This window comes from Hemitrygon akajei, chromosome 10, assembly GCF_048418815.1.
Source record: "Hemitrygon akajei chromosome 10, sHemAka1.3, whole genome shotgun sequence".
NCBI classification, from domain to species: Eukaryota; Metazoa; Chordata; class Chondrichthyes; order Myliobatiformes; family Dasyatidae; genus Hemitrygon; species Hemitrygon akajei.
In genome coordinates, this window is record NC_133133.1 from 145,440,791 (window position 1) to 145,466,054 (window position 25,264).

Genomic DNA, 25,264 nt, shown 5'->3' on the forward strand with positions numbered 1-25,264 from the left:
GGTGAGAGCATCATGAGCACCGCGAGTAGAAAACACTCTAAAAAAGAGGCTACTTTAGAGACTTTGACTGAAATGTTTCAACAAATGTCAGAGAGACTTGAAAAATTGGATAAACTGGATGACTTGGAATCCAAGTTTGACTTGTTACAGAATTCCTTCGACCTGGTTAAATCTGAACTGAAAACGCTTAATCGGAAACTTGGAAGTATACAGCAGACAGTGAATGACCATGAAATTCATATTAAGCTACACGAAGAATCTCTGCCGGTGTTGCAGAAGGATATCGAAGGTTTCAAGAAAATTTCTAAGGAACAACTTAAAAAATACGATGCGTTACTTAAGAAACTTACAGATTTGGAGACCAGGAACCGAAGGTGCAATATCAGAATTGTTGGGCTTCCTGAAAAACCGGAGGGTAATCAACCTATCAATTTTTGTGCTCAAATGCTGAAAGATTTCTCTCAGAGATCCATGTAAACTCAAGGTTACTACTTCTGATAATAAGGTTTCTTGGTTTACGAAGCCTGAAGAAGCTAAGAAATTTTTACATAGTCTCCATACTTAAATTCAACCTTGAATATTTCTCTTTATGCCAAATGTTTTAATTTCAGGTGTTCAATCAAGTAATTGGCGCTTTGTTGATAACAAGGTTTCTTGGTTTACGAAGCCTTAATCATTTGCTTGATTAAGTAATTGGCGCCTTGTTATCTTTCAAACTATGCAAAATACGCAGGCAGACCGCATCCATTTTCTCTTGCTGTTTTCCACCTTTATACAGGTCCTCTAATGTTACTTTTTCGCAGCTCTTTTTAAACAATACGTTATATTCTTTCAGTGTCATGTTGATTTTTACTTTCCTGTTAGTAATTTGAAAGTAATTATGTAGGGTGTACATGTAGTAATTACTGAGGAATGAAACTATAGGGTGTTTTGCTTTACTTTAAATTCACTCTGATTTTTCCTATCTTTTGATTATTTATATACCTTTCGGCCTTTTAATGTTTTTCAATAGTATACAATATTCTATATTTCTTATTGCTGGTTTTTGGTTTTTTCATTATTTTACCATTTTGTCATTTTGTTTTTTTCCCCCCTTGAATGCCTTAAATTACTCATGTAGGAAGCTATCTAAACCGCTTCCCTTTCTAATTATTTTCTATTTGTTTCTTTACTCCTTTTTTTTGCACCCGCAAGTATATGTTGTTTTCCTTATTGGCTTCTACTAATATTTGGTTTTATTGCCTTTCCTTTTTACCGAGACTAATACTTATATTTTCCCATGGTTTTTTTTGTAAATAGCGAACTTATTTACTTTGATATTTTGTTTTTGTGTATATATATATATATATATTTACAATCGTTTGTTCAGCCCAGCTATACATATGGAGCCACCGGAGCTTTGGGTTGGGAACGTTAGCTTTAGTCTTCAACCTCCCTTGGCTGATTTCTCTCTCTGGGGGGAGGGAGGGGGAAAATGGGTTTTTCCAGAAAGCCGATTGGATGTTTTTACTGTTTTATTTATTCGCTACCTACATGTCTGTGATTAACTTTTATACATTACTAAAGGATACTTGATGGATTCTTTTATTAATATACTCAGTTTTAATGTGAAAGGTCTAAATAACCCTGTTAAACGAAATAAGATTTTCTCTTGTATCCGGAAACTTAAAACTCGTATAATCTTTCTTCAAGAAACCTATATTCGTAAAGATGATATTTCATGTTCTTTCAAAGGATGGAAGGGTATACATTTTCACTCACCCTCCCAATCTAGATCGAGAGGCGCCTCTATCCTGTTTGATCAGAATGTATCCTTTATTCAACATAATGTAATTTCTGATACAAATGGCCACTTTGTTATTGTTTCGGGTAGTCTTGAGAATAAACTAATCGTATTTGCGAATGTATACGCTCCAAATACAGGTGACTCCTTGTTCTTTGAACTTTTCTCTTTTCTGCCTGATTTGAATCGGTATTCCTTAGTGATGGGTGGAGATTTTAATTTCTGGCTTGACCCTATATTAGACTGCTCTTCAAGTAAAACCCCATCTCTTATAAATCAGTCCTACTTTTTAAATCTTTTCTATTTCAATGTGGTATTCTCAACGTGTGGTGTTTTTTTACACCCCCAAGAAAAGGAATATTCATATTTCTCTCAGGTTCATCATATGTACTCTCGGATTGACTACTTTTTTATAGATAGAAACTTGCTTCCACTGGTACGATCCTGTGATTATAAGGAGATTGCTTTGTCTGATCATGAACCTGTGCTTCTGGCTTTAAGATGACCTGTTTATTCTGTATCAAATAGAAGTTGGCGTTTTAACTTATCATTGTTATCTGATAAAAATTTTCTGAAGTTTTTGGAAAACCATATTACTTTTTTCTTTAAAGAAAATTTTAAAGGAGATACTGCTGGTACTATAGTCTGGGATACTTTTAAAGCATATATTCTTACTCTACCTATATAAAGAAAAAAAGCTGACAAAGAAAGGTCTGACCTAGCAGCGATATTAAAAGATCTTGATCGAAAGTATGCCCCATCTCCAGATCTAAGTATATATAATAAGCAGATTGAAATCCAATCCAAGTATAATCTTCTGCTGATTTACCCAATTGAACAACAGCTGTTGAGAGATAAAACTCAATTTTACATTCACGGGGATAGAACAGGTAGTTTATTAGCCAATCGCTTAAAATCTTTTACAGTTAATCGTCAAATCACAATTTTTTTTTAAAGATAATGGTACTAAGATATCCGACCATTTTGAAATTAACAACGTATTTAAAGACTTTTACCTTAAGTTGTATCAGTCTGACTCTTCTTCAGATGATACCTATATGAATGCTTTTTTCAGTAATATCAACATTCCTACATTGTCTGCTGATAGCCTAATACAGTTAGATCAGCCTATTTCCAATGAAGAAGTGGCTGAGGCTATACGTGCTTTACATTCTGGTAAGACCCCAGGACCTGATGGCTTTCCTGGGGAGTTTTATAAAAATTTCACTACGTTACTTACACCTTATTTATCCTCTGTTTTATCAGAGTCCTTTAAATCAGGTAAAATCCCTCAATCTTTTTATGGAGCTTTTATTTCTTTTATTCTTAAAAAAAAATCCAGCTGAATGTTCTTCATACAGACCGATTTCTTTATTAAATGTTGATGCAAAAAGTTTATCCAAAATCTTAGCTCAAAGACTTGAAAATATTTTACCATCTATTATATCACATGACCAGACAGGATTTATTAAAAATCATTACTCACATTTTAATATATGTCGGTTATTGAATGTGATATATTCACCATCCAAAAAAAATCGGAGTGTATATTATCCTTAGATGCAGAAAAAGCCTTCGATAGGATTAAGTGGAATTATCTTTTTAAGACCTTAGGAAAGTTTAATTTTGGGCCTAATTTTATTCATTGGGTTAAATTAATTTACTTGTCTCCTACCGCTCAGGTTATTACTAACTCTCAAATTTTTAAGCCATTTAAATTACAGTGGAAAACTAGACAAGGTTGCCCTCTTAGTCCTTTACTTTTTGCTTTGGCTATAGAACCCTTAGCAATAGCATTTCGAGAATCTAAGGACATTTCTGGTATACTAAGGGAAGGTATGACTCATAAAATTTTGTTATACGCTGATGATATTTTACTTTTTTTCTCTAACACTGAAACTTCTTTACCTTTGGTTCTTTCTTTAATTTCCCAGTTTAGTGTTTTTTTTTCAGGATATAAGCTGAACTTGCATGAAAGTGAGCTATTTCCTTTAAATGTCCTAATGTCATCAAATGCCACATTTCCGTTCCAAGTTGTTACAAGTCAATTTACACATCTAGGTGTAACAATTACTAAAAACTGGAAGAATTTATTTAAAGAAAACTTAAACCCCTTACTGAATTATGTGAAAAAGACACTTTCTAAATGGTCTCCTCTTTCTTTATCCCTAATTGGCCAAATTAATTTGATTAAAATGAAGATTCTTCCTAAATTTTTATATTTTTTTCAGGCTTTACCTATTTTTATTCCCAAGACCTACTTTGATTCTTTAGATTTAATTTTAACATCTTATATATGGAATAATAAACAAGCTTGTTTAAGTAAAGTTTACCTACAAATAAATAAAGAGATGGGTGGATTAGCCCTACCTAATTTTAGGTTTTACGATTGGGCTGCCAATATAAGGAATATTACTTTTTGGTCCTATTATATTTATCGTAAAGATTGCCCATCATGGGTTTCCTTAGAAGTTAATTCCGTAAAAAAAATCCTCTATTGTCTCTCTTCTTGGGTCATACTCTTTTTCAGCAAATAAAACAGATAACATAATTGTTAAGCAAAGTTTAAGGATCTGGTTTCAAAATTTAAAAAATTGTTTGGTTTAGCAAATTTTTCATTATCATCTCCCATTCTCCTTAATTTTTTTTATCCCTTCCATGACTGACAAAGTCTTTAAGGATTGGGATGAACTAGGTATTAAGTGTTTTTGGGACCTGTTTATCTCAGGATCTCTTGCTTCATTTGACCAATTGTCAACTAAATTTGAACTGCCAAAAACACATTTTTACAGATACCTTCAAATTAGAGATTTCTTACGTTTCCAATTAACTACCGTAGATTCCGGACTACAGAGCGCACCTGATTTTAAGCCGCTGGCACTAATTTTAGAAATAAAATCATTTTTTTAAATGTAAAGGCCGCACCGGATTTTAGGCCGCACCGGATTTTCGGCCGCAGGTGTCCCACGATGTAATATGAGATATTTACACAGAAAGATATTACACGTGAGGATTTTTTTAACTTTTAATTAAATCCATATGGTAACAAAAACAAATACATATTGCAAATGCTTTTTTTCGAACCGTGCCCGTACGCGGCTACTTTTAAATATACGTTGCGTATACTTCTTTACTGAACAACATTCCAATATCTCCTAACGACTGGTAAAAAATATATATACTGCAGCCTACCAGGAAAAGTTATTGATACCTTTAACTTAAAAGCAGATTTCGCTCGGATCCAAAGCCGCTCGCGGAATCCGCTCCCCCCCTCCTTTCCGTTTCATCGCAAACGGCATTTAAAAGCAGATTTCGCTCGGATCCAAAGCCGCTCGCGGAATCCGCTCCCCCCCTCCTTTCCGTTTCATCGCAAACGGCATTTTCCCACAAGACGCCGCGAAACCGGGTGTGACGTCATAGCATCCCGCGATGTAGTACAGAAAACAAATATAGTTTAAACTAAGTAGGGTAGGTAGCACAATGCTTCGAGTGTTTTCCATGTTGATGAGGGTGAGTACAAATGACTGATTTACAATAATTTAATTGTGAAAGTGCGCTTGATTTATCGTACAATTTCATTGGACCTCTGTGAACTACTCATCAATTTTATTGGTCTACTGTTACGAGGCAAAATGTTTACGAGGCGGCATGAAAAAAACCTTGCATTAGCCGCTCCGGATTATTGGCCGCAAAGTTCAAAGCTGTTCAAAATGTGGGAAAAAAGTAGCGGCTTAAAATCCGGAATCTACGGTACTTTTTCTATAGGTCCTGATTAAAAATTTACTGGATGATCTTTTAAGTTTAAAACCTTTTGTTAATGGTTCTATAACTTGTTGATTGATTCTAGACAAGACTTTTTAGATAAAATAAAAAAGCTTGGGAGGATGACCTAAATTGTCAGATTTCTGATGAAAGATGGAATAAAATTCTTAAACGGGTTAATAAATCATCTTTCTGTGCTCGTCATTCTCTTCTACAATTTAAAGTGGTTCATAGAGCTTACATTTCTAAACAGAAACTGTCCAATTTTTATCCGAACGTTTCTCCACTTTGTAATAAATACAACTCTGCTGATGCCTCTTTAATTCATATGTTTTGGTTTTGCCCTAAAATTGAAAAGTTCTGGCGGGAAGTGTTCCATACTTTCTCACAACTTTTTAGGGTCCAATTTGACCCAAATCCCCTTACTGCCTTGTTTGGTATTATTGCAAATGAAGATATAACTTTAAATACTTCTAACCTACAGGTTTTAGTTTTTACCTCTTTTTTAGCAAGGAGAGCAATCTTGCTTAAATGGAAGGAGTCTACCCCCCTACACATCTTCAATGGCTACGTGATATTATGTCTTATTTAAATTTAGAGAAGATCCGCTGCTCAGTCTTAAATTTGAAACAATCTTTTTATGATATCTGGGGACCTTTCCTAAATTACCTTTCCAGTTTATAAAATTTAACAGTGCACAGACTTTTATGTATATTTCTATCTTCTTAAGCGAATATGTTTTATTTTCTAATTATCCATTATCATCCATCAGCTTTTTTCTTTGGTAGTTGGTAGGGGGTTGACTTTTTTTTAATATAAAAAATTTCTTTTATGATGTATGACCTATCTTTAAATTTTTGATGACAGAGAGGTATACCTTTATGTGATATGCTATAACATTTTGATCAATTTTATTACAATATATGAATGTACACAATTTATGTTGAGATGTATTTATGTGTTGCACTCTGTAAATCTTGATTTTTCTTCTGAATAAATATACTGTAAAAAGAAAGAAGCTTAATAGAAATTGGATGATGCAACAAGACAGCAATCTGAAACACAAGAATAAATCAGCAACAGAATGGATTAAAAAGAAGAAAATTTGTGTTTTGGAATGGCCTAATTAGAGTCTAGACCTTAATCCAATTGAATAGAAGACGGCTGTTCATGCAAGGTATCCCAGAAGTAATGATGAACTGAAACAGTTTTTTATGGTGAACAGTTCTAAAATTCCTCCTCACCATTGTGCAAGTTTGATCAGCAGCTACAGGAAATGTTTGGAGGTTATTGCTGCTCAGGGAGGTTCTACCAGTTATTAAATACAAGAGTTCACATACTTTTTCCAGCCTGGACTGTGAATGTATAAACAGTATTTTCAATAAAGACAAGGGAAGTACAATTGCTTGTGTGTTATTAATTTAGGCAGATTGTGTTTGTCTATTGTTGTGACTTAGATGAAGAGCAGACCACATGTTATGAGTAATTAATGTAGAAAACCAGGTAATTACAAAGGGTTCACAATCTCTTTCTTGCAACTGTAAGAGGTCAGAGTGGGGGAAAAGAAGAACAGGGGAGGAGAAAAGGAAAAAAGAAAAATTAAAAATAATTATCAAAAGGAGAAATCGATGCTCTGCCATCAGGTTGGAGGCTACCAAGAGGGAATATGTGGTGTTACTCCTTCACCTTGAGAGTGGGCTTGTCGTGGCACAAGAGGAGGCTATGGACTGACATGTCAGAACTGGAATGGAGATAAGAATTATAGTTGACCACTGGGAAATACTGCTTTTGGTAGATGGAGCAGAGGTGCTTAATATTAACACCCAGTACTTTTTTTTTTTTTGCAGACTGTGGAGGGAATGTACAGACAACAGGAAGCTCTAATATCTGTACCACTTCAGTTAGGTGAGTGGTGTTACTTGTTTCAGTGGTGCCATTTCCATGGACTTCCAAGAGTAGATGTAACCTTGGAAGGATATTGGTGATGGAATTGCACTGAAATTACATTGATATGTTGTATATTGTCATTTAGGTACACAAGCAGGATCTGCAATGCAAGTGGTCCATTCAGCTGGAAGACGATTTATTGTCAGCCCAGTTCCCGAGAGCAGATTACGAGAACCGTCATTAAGTATGGGTGTCACTTCAGTTAAAGAAACTTCAACAGGTATTGTCATTGGATAAAGGGTGGGAATACAACTTTTGTTTTTTTTGCTGGGTATGAGATAATTCGCAATTCATAAGTTGCTGCAGCAGTTCAATTCACATTTAATGTAGAATTGAAGTTAGAAACCAAAAGGTCATACATTTCTTTGAATATTGCATCCATTATAAAAGATCAGCACACTAGTTCTTTTAATGTGCTAATTTTATTCCAAATCTATGACTTCTTATTCTAAAATGCTCTTAATTAAAACTAATCAATTAATTACATTTCAGCAGAAAGGCAGCTAATTCCGAAAACCTTGCAATTACATTCTGAAATATGCATAAATACTATGCTTTTTATTTGTTTAGTATATAGTTAAATTTAATAAATGGTAAATGATAGATGTATTAATATTAGCACCTTGAAAGTCTTGTAAAGACAAGGGATTCAACTGGTATAGTTGGAAATCCTTGGTGAAAGTTGAGACTTTGCCTAAGGAAATGTTGATGAGAAGCCCTGATATAGGGGAAAAAATGTTTATTTTTAAATAGCAACACAAGACTGTGGATGCTGGTATTGTATATTCATTTACAAGTACCTTGGAAGGTTTTCAGCATGAATAAAATAGTGGAAGAGAGGTGAGCTGTTTCTAAGTAAAGCAATAGTTGAAATCTTAAGGGCCAAGAAGAAACCAAAATCTGATTTGAGGTAGACCTTGGTGTAGAAGTTAGGTGGATTGCTTACAGAACTCAAAAATTGTGACCATAAATAAAATATTAGAACAGGGATCTTTGTAATGGAAACTATGAACTGGTGGAACAATTGGAAGCGTGATTAAATCCAGAGAATGAATGTTAATACAGTTATGGAATGTAATGTTGCAAAAAGATAAATGAACAACAAAAAAAAACACTGGTTCTCTGTAGAGTCATGGAAAAAGACAGCATAGAAACAGGCCCTTCAGCCTTCGAAGTCTGGATCAATATCCAGCCTTTCAGACTAATCCTATTTTAATCCCAGAGTTAAACTAGAAATATATGGGATGTAAACTAAATTAATTACGTAGGAGTGGGGAAACGTTAAAATAGTCTACTTTTAACACCTTGCCCTATTGTCCCGTTTATTATTTATTGTAATGCCTGCACTGTTTTTGTGCACTTTATGCAGTCCAGTGTAGGTCTGTAGTCTAGTGTAGCTTTCTCTGTTTTTTTTTAAATTATGTAGTTCAGTCTAGTTTTTTGTACTGTGTCATGTAACACCATGGTCCTGAAAAACGTTGTCTCATTTTTACTATGCACTGTACCAGCAGTTATGGTCGAAATGACAATAAAAAGTTGACTTGACTTTACTTATTTTATATGTTATGAGCTACAGACTTTCTGGTTGGCAGAAGGAAAAACTAAAGGAAATGGAAAAAGTATGGATAAATGGAAAAAAAGAAAAGTTTGGTGATAGAAAGTTAACATTTTGGGTCAAAGACCTTTCATCAGAATTGGGAGAAGTTAGAAATTCAGTGTTTTAAATAGCAGTGGGGCAGCAGAGAGAACATAAATATTGCTTGTGATAGGAAGGAAATTGAAAGAGAACTGGATGGTACAAAGGGTTGTGTTGAAAGCATGTTCAGAAGAGGACAAATGTCATGAGAATTCATGGATTATGTCAATCCAGTGGCAGTGGATGTATCCTGTTGGTGACACAGGATGTACATGGAGATTGTGATGCAGGAGTCTAGTACGTTGCCAGGTATAATTCAGTGAGTATCAATTACCACATCAATTTGTTGCTTGATTGATGAGACACTCCAGCTGTTTGCAAGGAGTATTGGGCAAAGTTGATTGTGCTAGGAATAACTTAGCACAGTGTCGAATTCTGTGGATAAGTTAATGTAAAGTGATCTGTCAAGTTTTAATTTTCTCTTGTCATTGTAATGGTACATCTGATTTTTCCAGGCACTTGAGTCAAATCACATGGGTGGATCTGGAGTAATATCAGTGAAGGGTGGCAGTTTATCTCCCTGAAAAATGTTAGTGAACCTGAGGCAAAACCAGTTGACCATTTTTGTGGACATTATTACAAAGAATGATTGATTTTTTAAAATATAAATTTATGATTATTAACTGCATTTACATTGCACAGCTGTCATATTGTCATTTTACTCTGGTCTTAGGATTATTAGCTTGGAATTTAACTGCTGCACCATCACTGTATCCTTCAGCCAGACCTTTTTATGATTACAATATTATCTCCAAGGAATCATTAATGGAAAATATAGTAAACCTACAGAACCAAATTAACTGATCTAATAGTGAATGCTGATGTAGATCTGTAAGAGTGGGTTTCTAAATTAACTTGATTTCATTTGAGCAGGTTGCAATTGATGTACGTTGACTTGTTCGCAACAAGGGCATGTACAGAACAATGGTATTGTGGGTCTAACATTGGGTTTTGGATAGAGAACTGTGCTGAATGTGTCGCTCTTTCTTCCCCACCTTCCTCTTTGTTTTTTCCCCTGAGTGTAAGGAAACACATGTACAGCATTGTTCTCTGCAGGATTATTATTTGCCTTGAAAGGAATATTTCATTGTTTGCTGGTAATATGCAGTAAGTAATATGGCAGAGGATCATAAATTTCAAACATTTATCAGGAGGATATGAACAGGTTAGTGGAATGGCCAAGTATGCTAATGGAAATTGAACAGGGGAAGTGGAAAGTAAACCTTTTGGTAAGAGTATTGTGATAATTTAACCTAAGCAGTAGTTTTCGAGATGACAGGAGAGTGGAACTTGCCGGATTCTTTGTTTCAGTGGTAGAGAAAATTGATTATAAAACCAAGAAGCTTAAAGGAAAAAAAAACTGCACGTCTTAATTAGAGTATTGTGTATAATTCAACCTAACTCCCTTGGATGAATATCAAAACTGCAGAATTAACTAGGTAGCATGGTACTGGGGATGAGAAACTTGAACAGTGTGAACTGGAGGTACTATGTTGTAACTAGAGCAATAAATCAAGATTTGATTGCTTTTTAGAATGTAGAAGTATTTCAAAAGAGTAAAAATGGAGCAAATGCTGCCAGGATTGGTGAAAGTGACTTTTAAAAGACATGAAATTATTTATAGACAGATTTTATTTGGCTGGTTGTGATCCTGATGGGTTATCTGAAAGTACAATATTTCCCTTTTCAATATTAATTGTACCTGATTACATGATGTTACAATTTCTGTGCTTCAAGTATTAGTTTTCTTTGCTTCCCAGTTCCAGAATTCTTGCCACTTCCAAATACTCTGAAGTTTTAGATCAAGACCTTTCATCTGAATTGGTCCAGATGAGGTGTCATGACCAGAAAGAACATCAACTGCCCATTTCCCTCCATTGATACTGCCCAACCTACTCTGTTCCTCCAGCACATTATATTGCGTTTAGGGGTTTTAGTTTGTAAAGAACACCACAAGATATCCCATCCCAGTCAATCGATTAGGAAACATTTCCATGGGCAGAGAAATCAACATGTTTAGAGCTGTAGTTCTTTAAATTGTAGAAAGATTTAAATAGTGTCAAATAAACTCGGGCTTCTAGCCGGGCATAGATACCAATTTTAACTGATGTTTTGATGATCTACTCTGCCATCTTCATCAGGGATGGTGCCTGGGTATGTCTAGTCTGGTGGTATATATATGCTGTCGTCCATCCCAACAAAGGGAGACAGGATGGTTGTAAGTGCTTAGTGAGGTAATGTCAGAGAATCTATCACTCTGACTATAGGCCTTGTGTGTCTTAGGGAGCCTGTAACCTCCTACTTTGATTAACCATGCGAAAACTATTTTGGACCCGGAGGTCTCCACGAGGAAATAAGCCGATTACGCACAATTTTCTTGCAAAATGGCTAAAAGGTGAAGGATATCAATCCTTAACAATACCAGCAGAAAAAAAAGGAAACCTAACAATGAGGAGGAACCCATTGCTACTGCCTGTCTTCCCTATATTTCTACAGTTTCTGCAAGGATTGCCAGGATCCTAAAGAAATACGGGATTAATACCACTCATAAACCTGTAAAGAAGCTCAAATTAGTTTATGTGGGTCAAAGATGACCTGGGGCTCAGGACGGTTGGCATTTGCAGGATTCCCTGTGAATGCGGAGCAGCGCATATCAGCCAGGTGGGGGACACAGTGAAAACCCGCTTCAAGGAACACAGGAGGTGTATCCGTTTGGGTTAACCAGAAAGATCAGCAGTAGCGGAACATTGCATTCACAATGGCTATAGGATTGACTTTGATGGCACAAAACAATGGGTTTTAGGACCACCTGGTGAAAGAAGCCATTGAAATAAAATTAGAGAAAACATATTTTAACAAAGACAAAGGTCGCGCCTTAAGTAAGAACTGGAATTTAATTGTAAACAAGGTGGGACAACGGAAACCTGATTGATTGAGGACTAACCAATCAGATGGGACAGGCAACAGGGTTATATATACCACCAGGCTAGACATGCCTAGGCATCAACCCTGATGAAGATGGCAGAGTTTGTCATCAAAACGTCGATTAAAATTGATACCTGTACCCAGCTGGAAGCCAGAGAAGAATTTATTAGTCATATGCGCTGGGAAAGCACTAGATCCTTTTGAAAATTAGCTGTGCTTAGAAGGAATCAGATGACATCCTATGCTAACTGATAACTGATTTTTTTTTTGTTTTACAGCTGTTTCCCATGGTCACAATCTAAACCTGTCACATTCGGCTTCGTCAGTAAGTTTGCAACAAGCCTTTTCAGATTTAAAGCACAAAGCTTTTCAAGAGGGCCCTAGTACTGCCCCTCCTATCTTCAGCCAAACCATCCCACCATTTTCTGTGGTAGCTCCAGAAATGGCTAGTGTCGGCCAAGGAATTAATACACAAACAGTGGTGACATCCTCAGGACCTGCTACTGTTGTAGCTGCTAGTTCTGCATCTCAAGCCAACGTGCAAAGTATTCAGTCACAATCAGATGAGCAGTTAACTAATGAAACCATTGCTGGCGTAATTGTCTCTAACACTACTTTGCTGCCTCCAGCCTCGCAGCCAGCTCAGCAGTCAGTTGGTGGCATTTCTGCCAATGTAAGCATTCCAACTTGCATATCTCCACCACAATCATCCCAGATAAGTCTGCAAATAATTGGAGGCTCTACTGCAAGTGTTTCTGCTCCAAGTTCAGTGTCTCCACCACTGTCGTCGCATCTTGTTCAACATTTGATTGGAGGAGCTGCAATCAGTGGTGGGCCTTCAGCTTCAGTTTCTCCATCTTTCACCCAGACTGTGATAGTGCAAGCTTCTCAACAACTTAGTGGTGGTGCTGTGGTCAGTCTGGCAGAATCGTCAGCTCCTCTGAGTACATTACAGAGCAAGACAGAGATTTTGTGCAGTACAACCCAAGCTGAAGATCAGCAGATAGAAGGTAGTGGCATGACTCTGGCAGTCTCTACTTCACCGCCATCCTTACCATCCACTTGTGACACTCAGACTCCTGTGAGCCAGTCCATTGTGGTGCAAACAATTAGTGCACAAAATGTTACTCTACCTCATCCTGTGGGTGTTTCTGTGCCTCTGGCATCCCAGATCTCTGTACCTGGCACAGTATCTGCACAACCTGGTTGCAGCGTTCCTTCTGTACAACAAACACTGATTCATAATCAACCTCAAACAGCTTTTCTTCCAAATCAGCCCCATATTCATTATTCTGAAGTTGACATAGATTTAAATACCAAAGGCACTGGCATTGATGATATCAAGACTTTGGATGAAAAGCTTCGATCGTTGTTCAGTGAACATAGCACTGGAGGGTGTCCTCACATTTCAGCACCTTTAGAAATGGGATTGAATGCAGAGTCTGCTACAATTGATAGTTTACTTGCTGCAGGCAAAGTAACTGGTATCCCAGGGACTTCAACAGTTACTGTCCCGTCCTACCCAGTTGCTACCACAGGTTCTATCATGCCTCCTTCCAGTCTACCTCTTGGCCCTACAGGACTTCCATTAACCATCCAGCAACCTTTGACTCCTTCCAGTTATCCAGCAGTTGTTCCTTCTGTGCCCAGTGGGCGACCAGGCACGCCTCCATCCAAACCACCGCTTGGCAGATTACCCGTAAGTAAACCCAGAACACATAAAATGACATGAATATTTAATGTTTATGTAAGAATGTGAAACCAGAAAACTGCATTAATAGTAACAGTGCAGTTTTCAAATACATCAACATTTTTAACTTAATTTATGTAAGCACTAAAAGTCTTTATTGAGATTGCAGTGCCAGTCTGAACTGTACTAAATCTTCCTACCTCTTCATCTAATAATTCAAATTATTAAATATTTCACCACATAAACATTTTAGTTTGTTGTGCAGCTTTCTGTAAAAGGTGGCAGCCTTGGTTCCTATTTTCAGGTGTCTGCCATTCGTTCCTTTAAACTGCCTGCAAGGAAATGCAACATTTAAAACTACTTCAGTAGGATTCTTGAAGTTGTGTACCTGTGGAATTGTCATATAAAGTGCTGTTATTTTCAAGTTAATGATGTTTGTGATCAAGTAGAAAAATTGCAATCATAACCATCAAAGCTGTGTCCTAGGATATACTTTGAATGTTTTGTACTTTATTTGAATTTATTTTATTTGAATGTTGTGTTGTATTTTGAAACGCTGACTTCCTTTTTTAACTTGGAGTATACTGCTTTTTGTGAAATATTGGGAGTATCTTTTAAGACCAATATTTGATAAGTCATTCACACATGGCCTTAGTTGATGCAATTCCTCTTCCCGTTCATCACTTGTAGGTGCAACAGTTAAGTACGGAAGCTCTTGACCAACAATTAAAACAGGCTCTCACTCCACCCACTGAGCAGTTGCCACCTTTTCCAGGACCTTCACTAACCCAGGTGCAATAATATTACCCAAGTGCTCTTTGTGAATTTATTACTCTGTATGCCATGCCATTTGCATGTGATTCATCTCTTGATTGAAAATTATCTGATGCATGTTTTGTCTTGCTTATTAATCTTTTAACTGTAAGTTATTAATTATTGTATGCAGTGCAAGCTAAACCTGTCAATGCAAAACACAGTTTGGATAAATTGCTTCCTTTTGTCTATATTCTGTTTACCAAATATGGATGAACATATGCCATCAGTCCATATGCAAGTGAATGTTCTTTGAACATTTCTGTTCACAAAATGCCTTTTAACATGCATGTGACAGCCAGTGGTTTTAGAGAGCTGAATCAATTTATTTGTAGGATCATTATGTGATCATGTTTGAGTATAGTTAATTGTTATTGAAGGCTGATTCAGTACTTGTATACAGGATCATTAGCATAAATTCTGCCTGTTTCTGTCCCAATGCAATTGGCTCCTTATTCCAAAATGTATTAAATTCTGAGTGTTCATCCATCATATACTGAATTCATTTGATTCCTGTTGTCTCCAGTGAATTTTCTTTGTACCCTTCCTCTACCCCTTTGGAACCAAGTAATTGTGGAAGATGGTGGTGTTTAAAAAGTTTGTGAACCCTGTAGGATTTTCTCTATTTCTGCATTAATATGATCACATCTTCATGTAAATCCTAAACTACATAAAGAGAACCCAATTAAATAGATAACACAAAAAAATTATACTTGTTCATTTATTTATTGAGAAAACTGATCCAATATTACATGTATTTGTTGGAAAAAGTATGTGAACCTTTGCTTTCAGTAACTGGTGTGACCCCCTTTTACAGCAATAACCAACAGACACCTCTGGTAACTGTTGATCAGTCCTGCACAATCGGCTTGGTGGAATCTTAGGCCGTTCCTCCTTACAAAACTGCTTCAGCTCTGGGATGTTTGTGGGCTTCCTTGCGTGAGCTGCTTGCTTCAGGTCCTTTCACAACATTTCTACAGGATTAAGCTCAGGACTTGGACTTGGCCATTCCAAAACATGTATATTATTTTTAAACCATTCTTTTGTTGATTTACTCTTGTCTTTTGGATCATTGTCTTGTTGCATTATCCAACTTCTATTAAGCTTCAGGTGAGGTATGTGACCCTGACATTCTCCTGTAAAATGTCTTGATACAATTTTGAATTCATTGTTCCCTCGATGATTGTAAGCTGTCCAGGCACTGAGGCAGAAAAGCAGTCCCAAACCATGATGCTCCTTGCACCATGCTTCACTGTTGGGATGAGGTTTTGGTGTTGGTGTGCAGTGCCCTTTTTCCTCCAAACATAGCAATGTGCATTTCTGCCAAAAGGTTTAACTTTTGCCTCATCTGTTCACAGAACATTGTCCCAGAAGTGTTGTAGAACATCCAGGTGGTCTTTTGCAAACTTGAGACGTGCAGCAATTTAAAAAAAAATTTTTTTTTTGGAGAGCAGTTGTTTCCTTTGTAGTGTCCTTCCATGAACACCATTCTTGTTCAGTGTTTTCTTATATTGGACAGATGAACAGATAATTCAGCAAGTTCTAGATATTTCTGCAGGTCTTTTGATATTGCCCTTGGGTTCTTTTTCACCTCTTTCAGCATTGCATGTGTGCTGTTGGTGTGATTTTTGCAGGATGCCCACTCCTAGTGAGAGTACCCACAGTACTGAATGTCCTCCATTTGTGGACAGTTTCTCTTGCTGTGAACTGATGAACACTCAGGTCTTAGCCTTTTTCTGACCGAGGCATGGTGCACATAAACAGATCTTTCTTGAGAAGAACAGGCTCTGTCAGTACCTTGACTTTTTGTCCTTTTACCTCTATTTCCCACACCTTTAATCTCATCTCATTGATTTGGAACACATGACACCAAATAGCTTTTGTAGAAGGCATCATTGCCCCAGAGGTTCACATACTTTTTCCAAGAAATACTGTACATGTAATATTGGATCATTTTTCCCAAATAAATGAACTAGTATAATGTTTTTGTGTTTCATTTATTTAATTGGGTTCTCTTTATTTTTAGAACTTGCATGAAGATCTGATCACATTTTAGGTCATATTTTTGTGCAGAAATACAGAAAATTCTACAGGGTTCACAAATTTTCTAGCACCACTGAATTTGATTCCAGTCTTTTTGTGCACTTTTGTCATCTGTAATCTCAGCTTGGTGATCCTTCATCCTGTAATCTCAGTTTGGTGATCCTTCAATTAGTGTGGTCCTATTTCCTAGAAACCCTCAACATAGTGCAAGAAATTGGAAATGAATTAATTTTGGCTCTGGAAACTGACTTTAGATTCTGCAATTTTCATTATAGAATATTTTTGGCTTTTTAAAAATAGGTTGTCAGTCAAACTTCTGGTCTCTCACTTCCTAATTCTTTTTCCTGGAACTAATTCCTAAAGTAAAAATTGACAGTTAAAAGCATGGTCTGATATATCTGGATTTGTGGTATATATTGGAGTTCAGAAATTTGAAAAATATAAATAGGTATTGGAAATTGTGTGTTCTTGCAGGTTTGTATAATTTCTCTATGTCTGCAACATAATTGTGCCCAAGAGATCAGATGAGCTAGTAGTTAAGCAACATTTTTGATATTTTCAAACTGTCTTTTGGGAAGTGTGTGATCCAATGTGTTAGCTACTCTTGAGTTTTGCTTTATCACTCTTACTGCCTCAACTTCTAAATTCTCAGTAGTTTACAACCCCGTAAACTTGAGTTTCAATCATATATTTCAGGAAAGAAGTGATATTGGTAACAGTTTATATTTTAATTCTTTGAACTGCATTATTTGAACGGCTTATTTATTTGCTCTGCAAAATGATTTGTTGATACTTTTCAGGAAATTTTATTTGTAGCTGCATTGAAACTAAATCTGAAATAATATTATAAAACAGCTTGTGTTTTGGGAGATTAAGCACTATTTATAGATTTGAATTCATAGATTATTTAAAACTTACTGTTCTTCAGTCACAACAACCTTTGGACACGTTGGATGCCCAGTTAAGACGAGCCCTGAGCCCAGAGACTGTACAAAATGTGCCTGTTTTTACATCAGTGCAGGTGAGTGTCAAGATATTAATACACAACTTTTCAAACTTGGAGGTGTAGTTTAAATTGCTAATTTTGTTAGAGGCAGTGTATTCACGTTGACAAATTTGGAGCAGTAAAATAAGAATTTCACAACATAAGCTGGCAGTATTAAACCTGATTGTGATTGTGAATTGCATTTAACCATATGTAATCGAGCTATATCAGATGTGTTCAACAGGCTTTTTGGGTTTTAAAGCATTGTTGTTTGTAAAATAAGTTGTTGTTCAGAAACATTCACATTAGGTCTACCGAGTATATGTTGCAGATTTCTTTTTGTCATCAGAGCAGCTTGGCTAAATTTGTACTGGTCTTTTGAGCTGTCAAATCATATGTTTGAAAAACTGCAGTTGCATAGCAGCAAAAATATTTTTTGAGTTGCAACAGGTTTAACCTGCAATGGACCAAAAGCAAACGGTTTCTATAAAAAATAGCTGTCCTGTCTTTGGACGAGTTATTGGGTCCAAAAGCATTTCAAGTTGAGGAATATTTTCAGTACTTTGTTTTGTTTATATCTGCAGTAGAGTTTTATTAATTTGCAGATTTGACTCAGATGTACAGCATGTTTTTAACATTGGAAAAGGTGCTTAAAGCATAGTACACTAAACCAAGGCCCATTATTCTGTGTTACATAGAAAATAGAACAATACAGAACAGCACAGTACAAGTCCTTCAGATATTGTTGTGATGACCTTTTTAATCTACTTTAAAATCAGTCGAATCCTTCTGCACATTTTTCTTTCATCCTATCTAAGAGTCCCTTAAATGTCCCTAATGTATCTGTCTCTTACCAGTAACCTTGGCAGCACGTTCTGCAGACATACCACCAATTATGTATATTTTAAAAATTCCTCTGATATCACCCATATATTTTGCTCCAATCACCTTTTAAATTATGCCTTAATAGCCATTTCCATTCTGGGGGGAAGAAGCCTCTGGCTGTCCACTTGAACAACCTTTTTATCATCTTGTTCACCTCCATCAAATCACCTGTCTCCAAAGTGAAAAGCCCTAGCCCACTCAACCTATCCTCAAAAGACATTCTCTCCAATCCAGGCAGCATCCTGGTAAATTTCCTCTGCACCCTCTCGAAAGTTTCTATCTCCTTTCTATAGTGAGGAAATCAGATCTGAACACAATATCTTTTTAAATCTTTTTATTAATTTTAAGAAAAACATTAGTGAAATAGGAATACAAAACGTTTGAGAGTACATAATTAATAGTTTAAATAAACAATCAGATATGTAATAATCAATATATAAGGCCTCCCAAACTCATAGTATTAATGTAAAAGAATTGAAACAGAGAAAAAAAAAACCCAACAAAAACTAAAAGAAAACTTAAAAAAAAAACTAACCAACATGGGCAATTGCATAAATGTTAAATACATACAGTAATGCCGATAACTCCGAACCTCCATCCAAATAATTAAGGATAATAACAGTAAGGTTTAGGATCAGACCATTTAACTCATATGAAAATGTTGAATAAATGGTCTCCAAGTTTCCTCAAATTTAACTGAAGAATCAAAAACCACACTTCTAATTTTTTCTAAACTCAGACAAGAAATAGTTTGAGAAAACCACTGAAATACAGTTGGAGGGTTAATTTCTTTCCAATTCAGTAAAATAGATCTTCTAGCCATTAATGTAACAAATGCAATCATTCGTTGAGATGAAGCGGATAGACGATTATTATCTGTCATTGGTAAACCAAAAATTGCAGTAAAAGGATGCGGTTGGAGATTGATATTTAAAACTCTTGAAATAATATTAAAAATATCTTTCCAATAATTTTGTAAACAAGGACAAGACCAAAACATATGAGTCAGTGAAGCAACATCAGAATGACATCTGTCACAGGTTGAATTAACATAAGAATAAAATCGAGCAAGTTTATCTTTAGCCATCTTTAGACAGCTATCTAATAAATATAATTTACCTAAAACCCATTTTTTTAGATATTTGCAAGTCAGAAATTTTCTGTATAATGAATTAAAGTCTTTTTCGAAAGAATTTTAGCCCTCAATCCTTGTCAAAAGGGTTTAGTAGCTATCATTTATAATATGATTATGAGTGTACAGCCAAATGATTATGAGTGTATAGCCAAATATCAGGAAAAATTAAGAAGGAATGGCAAGAAGAATTGCATTGTCCTATATCTACTGAGGAATGGGAAAAAATTTTATCATTGGTAAATTCGTCCTCTATTTGTGCTAAACATGCCCTAATACAATTTAAGGTTGTACATAGAGCTCACATGTCTGAACACAATATCGAAGTGTGGTTGAACCAGAGATTTATGGAGCTGCAGCATTAACTACTGGCTCAGGAACTCAGTTCCCTGACTAGTGAAGGATAATGCACCATATGCCTTCTTAACAACCCTATCAACTTGTGTAGCAACTTTGAGGGATGTATGGACATGGACCCCAAGGTTCCTCGAAATGGCCAAGAATCTGGCCATTAATCCTATATTCTGCCTTCAAATTTGACCTTGCAAAAAGCATCACTTCACACTTTTCTGAATTGAACTTCATCTGCCTCTTCTCAACCCAGCTTTGCATCCTTTCAATATCTCTTTGTAACCTATTGAGAACCTTCCACACTATTCACCACTGACCCTTGTATCATTTTTAAGCACTCTAATCCACCCTTTCACTTCCTCATTCAAGTCATTTATATTACAAAAAACCCAAAGAGCAAGGGACCCAGAACAGATCTCTGTGGAACACCACTGGTCACCAGCCTTTAGTTTGAGTAAGTTCCATCTACTACCACCTTCTTCCTTAAAAGCCAATTCTGAATTCAAACAGCCAAATTCCCCTGGATCCAGTACCTCCTCAATTTCTGAATGTGACTACCATGGGGAGCCTTGTTAAATGCCTTTCTAAAAATGCCTGATTGAATTTTTTGAGGATGTGACTAAACACATTGATGAAGGTAGAGCAGTAGATGTAATGTATATGGATTTCAGCAAGACATTTGATAAGGTACTCCATGCAAGACTTATTGAGAAAGTAGGAGGAATGGGATCCAAGGGGACATTGCTTAGTGGATCCAGAACTGGCTTGCCCACAGAAGGCAAAGAGTGGTTGTAGACAGGTCATATTCTACATGGAGATCAGTGACCAGTGGTGTGCCTCAGGAATCTGTTCTGGGACCCCTACTCTTCATGATTTTTATAAATGACTTGGATGAGGAAGTGGAGGGTTGGGTTAGTAAATTTGCTGATGATGCAAAGGTTGGACGTGTTGTGGATAGTGTGGAGGGCTGTCGGGTTACAGTGGGACATTGATAGGATGCAAAACTGGGCTGAGAAGTGGCAGATGGAGTTCAACCCAGGCGTTATGACCGCAGCCCCCTCCTTTGTGAGAATCGCAGGTGTCATGCCCGCAGCCCCCTCCCTTGTGAGAATCGCAAGAGCACTAAAGGGAGGGTGAGTCAGTGGACCCAGAAATGGGAGAGAGACGTGCCGGATGCCTCGTTCCCCGGCGATGCAAAATAACGCGACATTGGCCATTGTCTCTTGGAGACACATTTGTGGATTGGGGACTGGGCTACGTGCAAGCCCTCGGGCAAAGTGGACCCAGGAAATGGGAGAGAGATTGCATCACCCCCAACCTGATTGACATCTACTACCCTGCGAGTCAAGATAAAAGAGGGGCTGTAGAGACGGCCCCTCAGATGCACCAGAAGACACGCTAGCGATCCCGTAATAGCGGGCAGCCATTTGAAGGAAGCCACGTGCGTTCAGTTCCCTTGCCTGGGAGCTGGTGGCGGGTTTCTTGAACTAACAACGGGGAACCAACTCCCCCGACTCAACGGATTGGCCTCATCAAAAGACCCGGGCAAGTTTCTTTTCTCACAAATCTCTCTCTCTCCAACAAGTGAAAACCCAGCGGCCCCCAAAGGCTGAAGCCTGCAGAAACTGAGTGACTTTTATATTTCCATCGGACAATATTTTATCCCCTAGACAAATGATAGAGCGATTTCTTATTGATGATTATTACTATACCCGCGCTTTGGATTGAGTATTGACGACGTATATTATCTGAATGTTTGTATTAACCTTATTTTTGTGCCCCTTTATAAATAAAGACTTTTAAAAATAGTACCATCAGACTTCAACGGACCTCTCTATCTTTGCTGGTAAGTGACCCAGTTACGGGGTACGTAACACAGGTAAGTGAGGTGGTTCATTTTGATAGGTCAGGAATGATGGCAGAATATAGTATTAATGGTAAGACTCTTGGCAGTGCGGAGGGATCTTGGGGTCCGAGTCCATAGGACGCTCAAAGCAGCTGCGTAGGTTGACTCTGTCGTTAAGAAGACATATAGTGGATTGGCCTTCATCAATTGTGGGACTGAGTTTAAGAGCCGAGAGGTAATGTTGCAGCTATAGAGGACCCTGGTCAGACCCACTTGGAGTACTCTGCTCAGTTCTGGTTGCCTCATTATAAGAAGGACATGGAAACCATAGAAAGGGTGCAGAGGAGATTTACAAGGATGCTGCCTATAATGGGGAGCATGCCTTATGAGAATAGGTTGAGCGAACTTGGCCTTTTCTCCTTGGAGCGACGGAGGATGAGAGGTGACTTGATAGATGAGATAGGTGTGACGACCTCCCTGTAGCTCTTATCTGTCACCTCCTCATTCTCCTGAATGAGCTGAAGGTGATCGAATGAGCTGAAGGTGATCTAGCTTCAGCTCCAGTTTCCAAGCAGTCTGCAAGGTGCTGCAGACTGGATGTACTACTTGCAGGTGAATCAGGGAGAATGGGGTTTTACAGATATCCAATATCTTGCATGAGGATCACATCACTGACCTGGAATCCATTCTCACTACTCTAGGTACTATTTTTTTTTAAAAAAAGGGAACTTTGACAAAAACTTCATCGTAGCCTCCACCTCTTCTTGCCAAAGTGTCAGTTCTCCACACTAACAATGGCCACTCCTATAATGACCATACCTCTTAAGCCAAACTTTATTTTTATTATTGGCCTTTGCAATATGCCTAATAACCAGAATGATCTCAAGTTCTGCAAAATCTTGACTTTGCCCCGTTAGTTTTTGAAATCTGCATGTAGTTGTCCCCACAAAAAGGTATTTGATTCTGTTTACATCATAAAGAGTGTCAGATACAATTTTCAGAAATTGAAACTTTGTTTCTTTTTATTTTCTACAGTAGAGTTGGTTATAATAAGTTGCCTTCAGTTAGAAACAAATTCAGATTCAGTTTATTGTCATTTAGAAACCACAAATGTAATGCAGTTAAAAAATGAGACAACGTTCCCCCAGAATGATATCACAAAAGCATATGACAAAACAGACTACACCAGAAAATCCACGTAACGTTTGGCAATCCCCAATCCAGAGTCCGGAGAGGCTGCTGCATATTAATATTGCGCTACCGTCTAGCGCGTTCCCCGAAAGGAGCTCCAAATCCACCAGATAAAAACAAGACCAAAAACTAACGTTACAAGACCTGCACAAAACCATATAATTACAACATATAGTTACAACAGTGCAAACAATAGATCGATAGATAGATAGATACTTTATTCATCCCCATGGGGAAATTCAACTTTTTTTTCCAATGTCCCATACACTTGTTGTAGCAAAACTAATTACATACAATACTTAACTCAGTAAAAAAATATGATATGCATCTAAATCACTATCTCAAAAAGCATTAATAATAGCTTTTAAAAAAGTTCTTAAGTCCTGGCGGTTGAATTGTAAAGCCTAATGGCATTGGGGAGTATTGACCTCTTCATCCTGTCTGAGGAGCATTGCATCGATAGTAACCTGTCGCTGAAACTGCTTCTCTGTCTCTGGATGGTGCTATGTAGAGGATGTTCAGAGTTTTCCATAATTGACCGTAGCCTACTCAGCGCCCTTCGCTCAGCTACCGATGTTAAACTCTCCAGTACTTTGCCCACGACAGAGCCCGCCTTCCTTACCAGCTTATTAAGACGTGAGGCGTCCCTCTTCTTAATGCTTCCTCCCCAACACGCCACCACAAAGAAGAGGGCGCTCTCCACAACTGACCTATAGAACATCTTCAGCATCTCACTACAGACATTGAATGACGCCAACCTTCTAAGGAAGTACAGTCGACTCTGTGCCTTCCTGCACAAGGCATCTGTGTTGGCAGTCCAGTCTAGCTTCTCGTCTAACTGTACTCCCAGATACTTGTAGGTCTTAACCTGCTCCACACATTCTCCATTAATGATCACTGGCTCCATATGAGGCCTAGATCTCCTAAAGTCCACCACCATCTCCTTGGTCTTGGTGATATTGAGACACAGGTAGTTTGAGTTGCACCATATCACAAAGTCCTGTATCAGTTTCCTATACTCCTCCTCCTGTCCATTCCTGACACACCCCACTATGGCTGTGTCATCAGCGAACTTCTGCACATGGCAGGACTCCGAGTTATATTGGAAGTCTGATGTGTACAGGGTGAACAGGACCGGAGAGATTACGTAATTGATTAAAAAACAGACTATGGGCACAGTAAAAATAGTCCAAGATGTTAAAGGACTGTAAGTTCAAAAGAAATCACCACAGTTTCTGCAAGTCCCCAGGGTCCCGACAGACTTGCCATCCCACGCCGACAGCAGAAGGGAGTACCCCCACTATGGACTTCCACGGCGCCGCCTGACTCAGCCTCGCAGACGCAGCACACAATGGAAGCTCCGTTGAAACCAGCCTCGCAGACGCAGCACACACCGAAAGCGACCTGAGTCCGTCGAACCTCTGAGCCGACGACCATCCCCTCTGGCACAGCTTCTCCGAGCACCATCCTCTGCCGAGCGTATTAAGACGGCCCCGCCAACAGCTGTCGGCAATGAGACCCCGAGGACTGGGGGCCTGTTCTTCCCAGCAGAGTCCCGGACCTCACAGCAGCAGCAGCAACGAAGAAGGTCTTCCTGGAATTTCCCGATGTTGCTCCGTGCTCCCACGTCAGTTTTCAATCAATTATGATTGCGCACGGCACCTCACTTCACAAATAACAGATAATCAATTTGGGAGTGGCCGCTGCAAGCTGCGTCGCGCTGCCATCTTGGACTTCCAATAAATGACGCTTTGGTCGAGCTCTGGTTTAAAACAAAGTGTGCGTTTATAACAAAGGGGAAGCAAAAATGGTTTTGATGCTATTTCAGTTGAGTTAAAACTATTAAGAGTTTATTTATGTACAATTGGTTTGTATGGTATGGGTTATATTGTTGTATTGTGTCCTGCACATTTGCTGCATTACTATTACATAGAATGTAAATTTAGCCTTGTGTCTTCTTGTCTTTTTAATGTTATTATGTTTGGTAATGCACCAAGGCAGGGAATTACGCACATGGAAAGAGAAAGATGGCTGGATGAAATGCCTTGCATATTCCTGGTCTCTGCCAAAACCTTGATCTTCATGTTACATTTATAATATTGCTGTCATCTTACCAATTCAATTAGTTTGTTTTGTAAATTTTCCCTATCACCCTCACTGTTTTTATCTGCCCCTACATCTCCTCCCTCACTACCATTAATGGCCTCTAACAGTC

At 37.7% G+C, this 25,264-nt stretch overlaps 1 protein-coding gene across 20 annotated transcripts in view; it reads left to right on the top strand.

Annotated features, from left to right (window-relative positions):
- The window catches only part of LOC140734771 (serine/threonine-protein kinase WNK1-like), a 153,704-nt gene that overhangs the window by 97,590 nt on the left and 30,850 nt on the right, over positions 1-25,264 (top strand). For 19 of the 20 annotated variants that reach the window (XR_012100611.1, XR_012100612.1, XM_073059239.1 and 16 more), the window contains 5 exons: positions 7,393-7,450; positions 7,578-7,712; positions 12,392-13,812; positions 14,494-14,595; positions 17,588-17,680. Coding sequence is in view for 18 of the 20 variants with exons in the window: in XM_073059239.1 (XP_072915340.1) it covers positions 7,393-7,450; positions 7,578-7,712; positions 12,392-13,812; positions 14,494-14,595; positions 17,588-17,680 (1,809 nt within the window). In the remaining 2 variants the exon portion in view is untranslated. The remainder of the gene's footprint in view (positions 1-7,392; positions 7,451-7,577; positions 7,713-12,391; positions 13,813-14,493; positions 14,596-17,587; positions 17,681-25,264) is intronic. The other variant, XM_073059248.1, reaches the window with a different exon arrangement.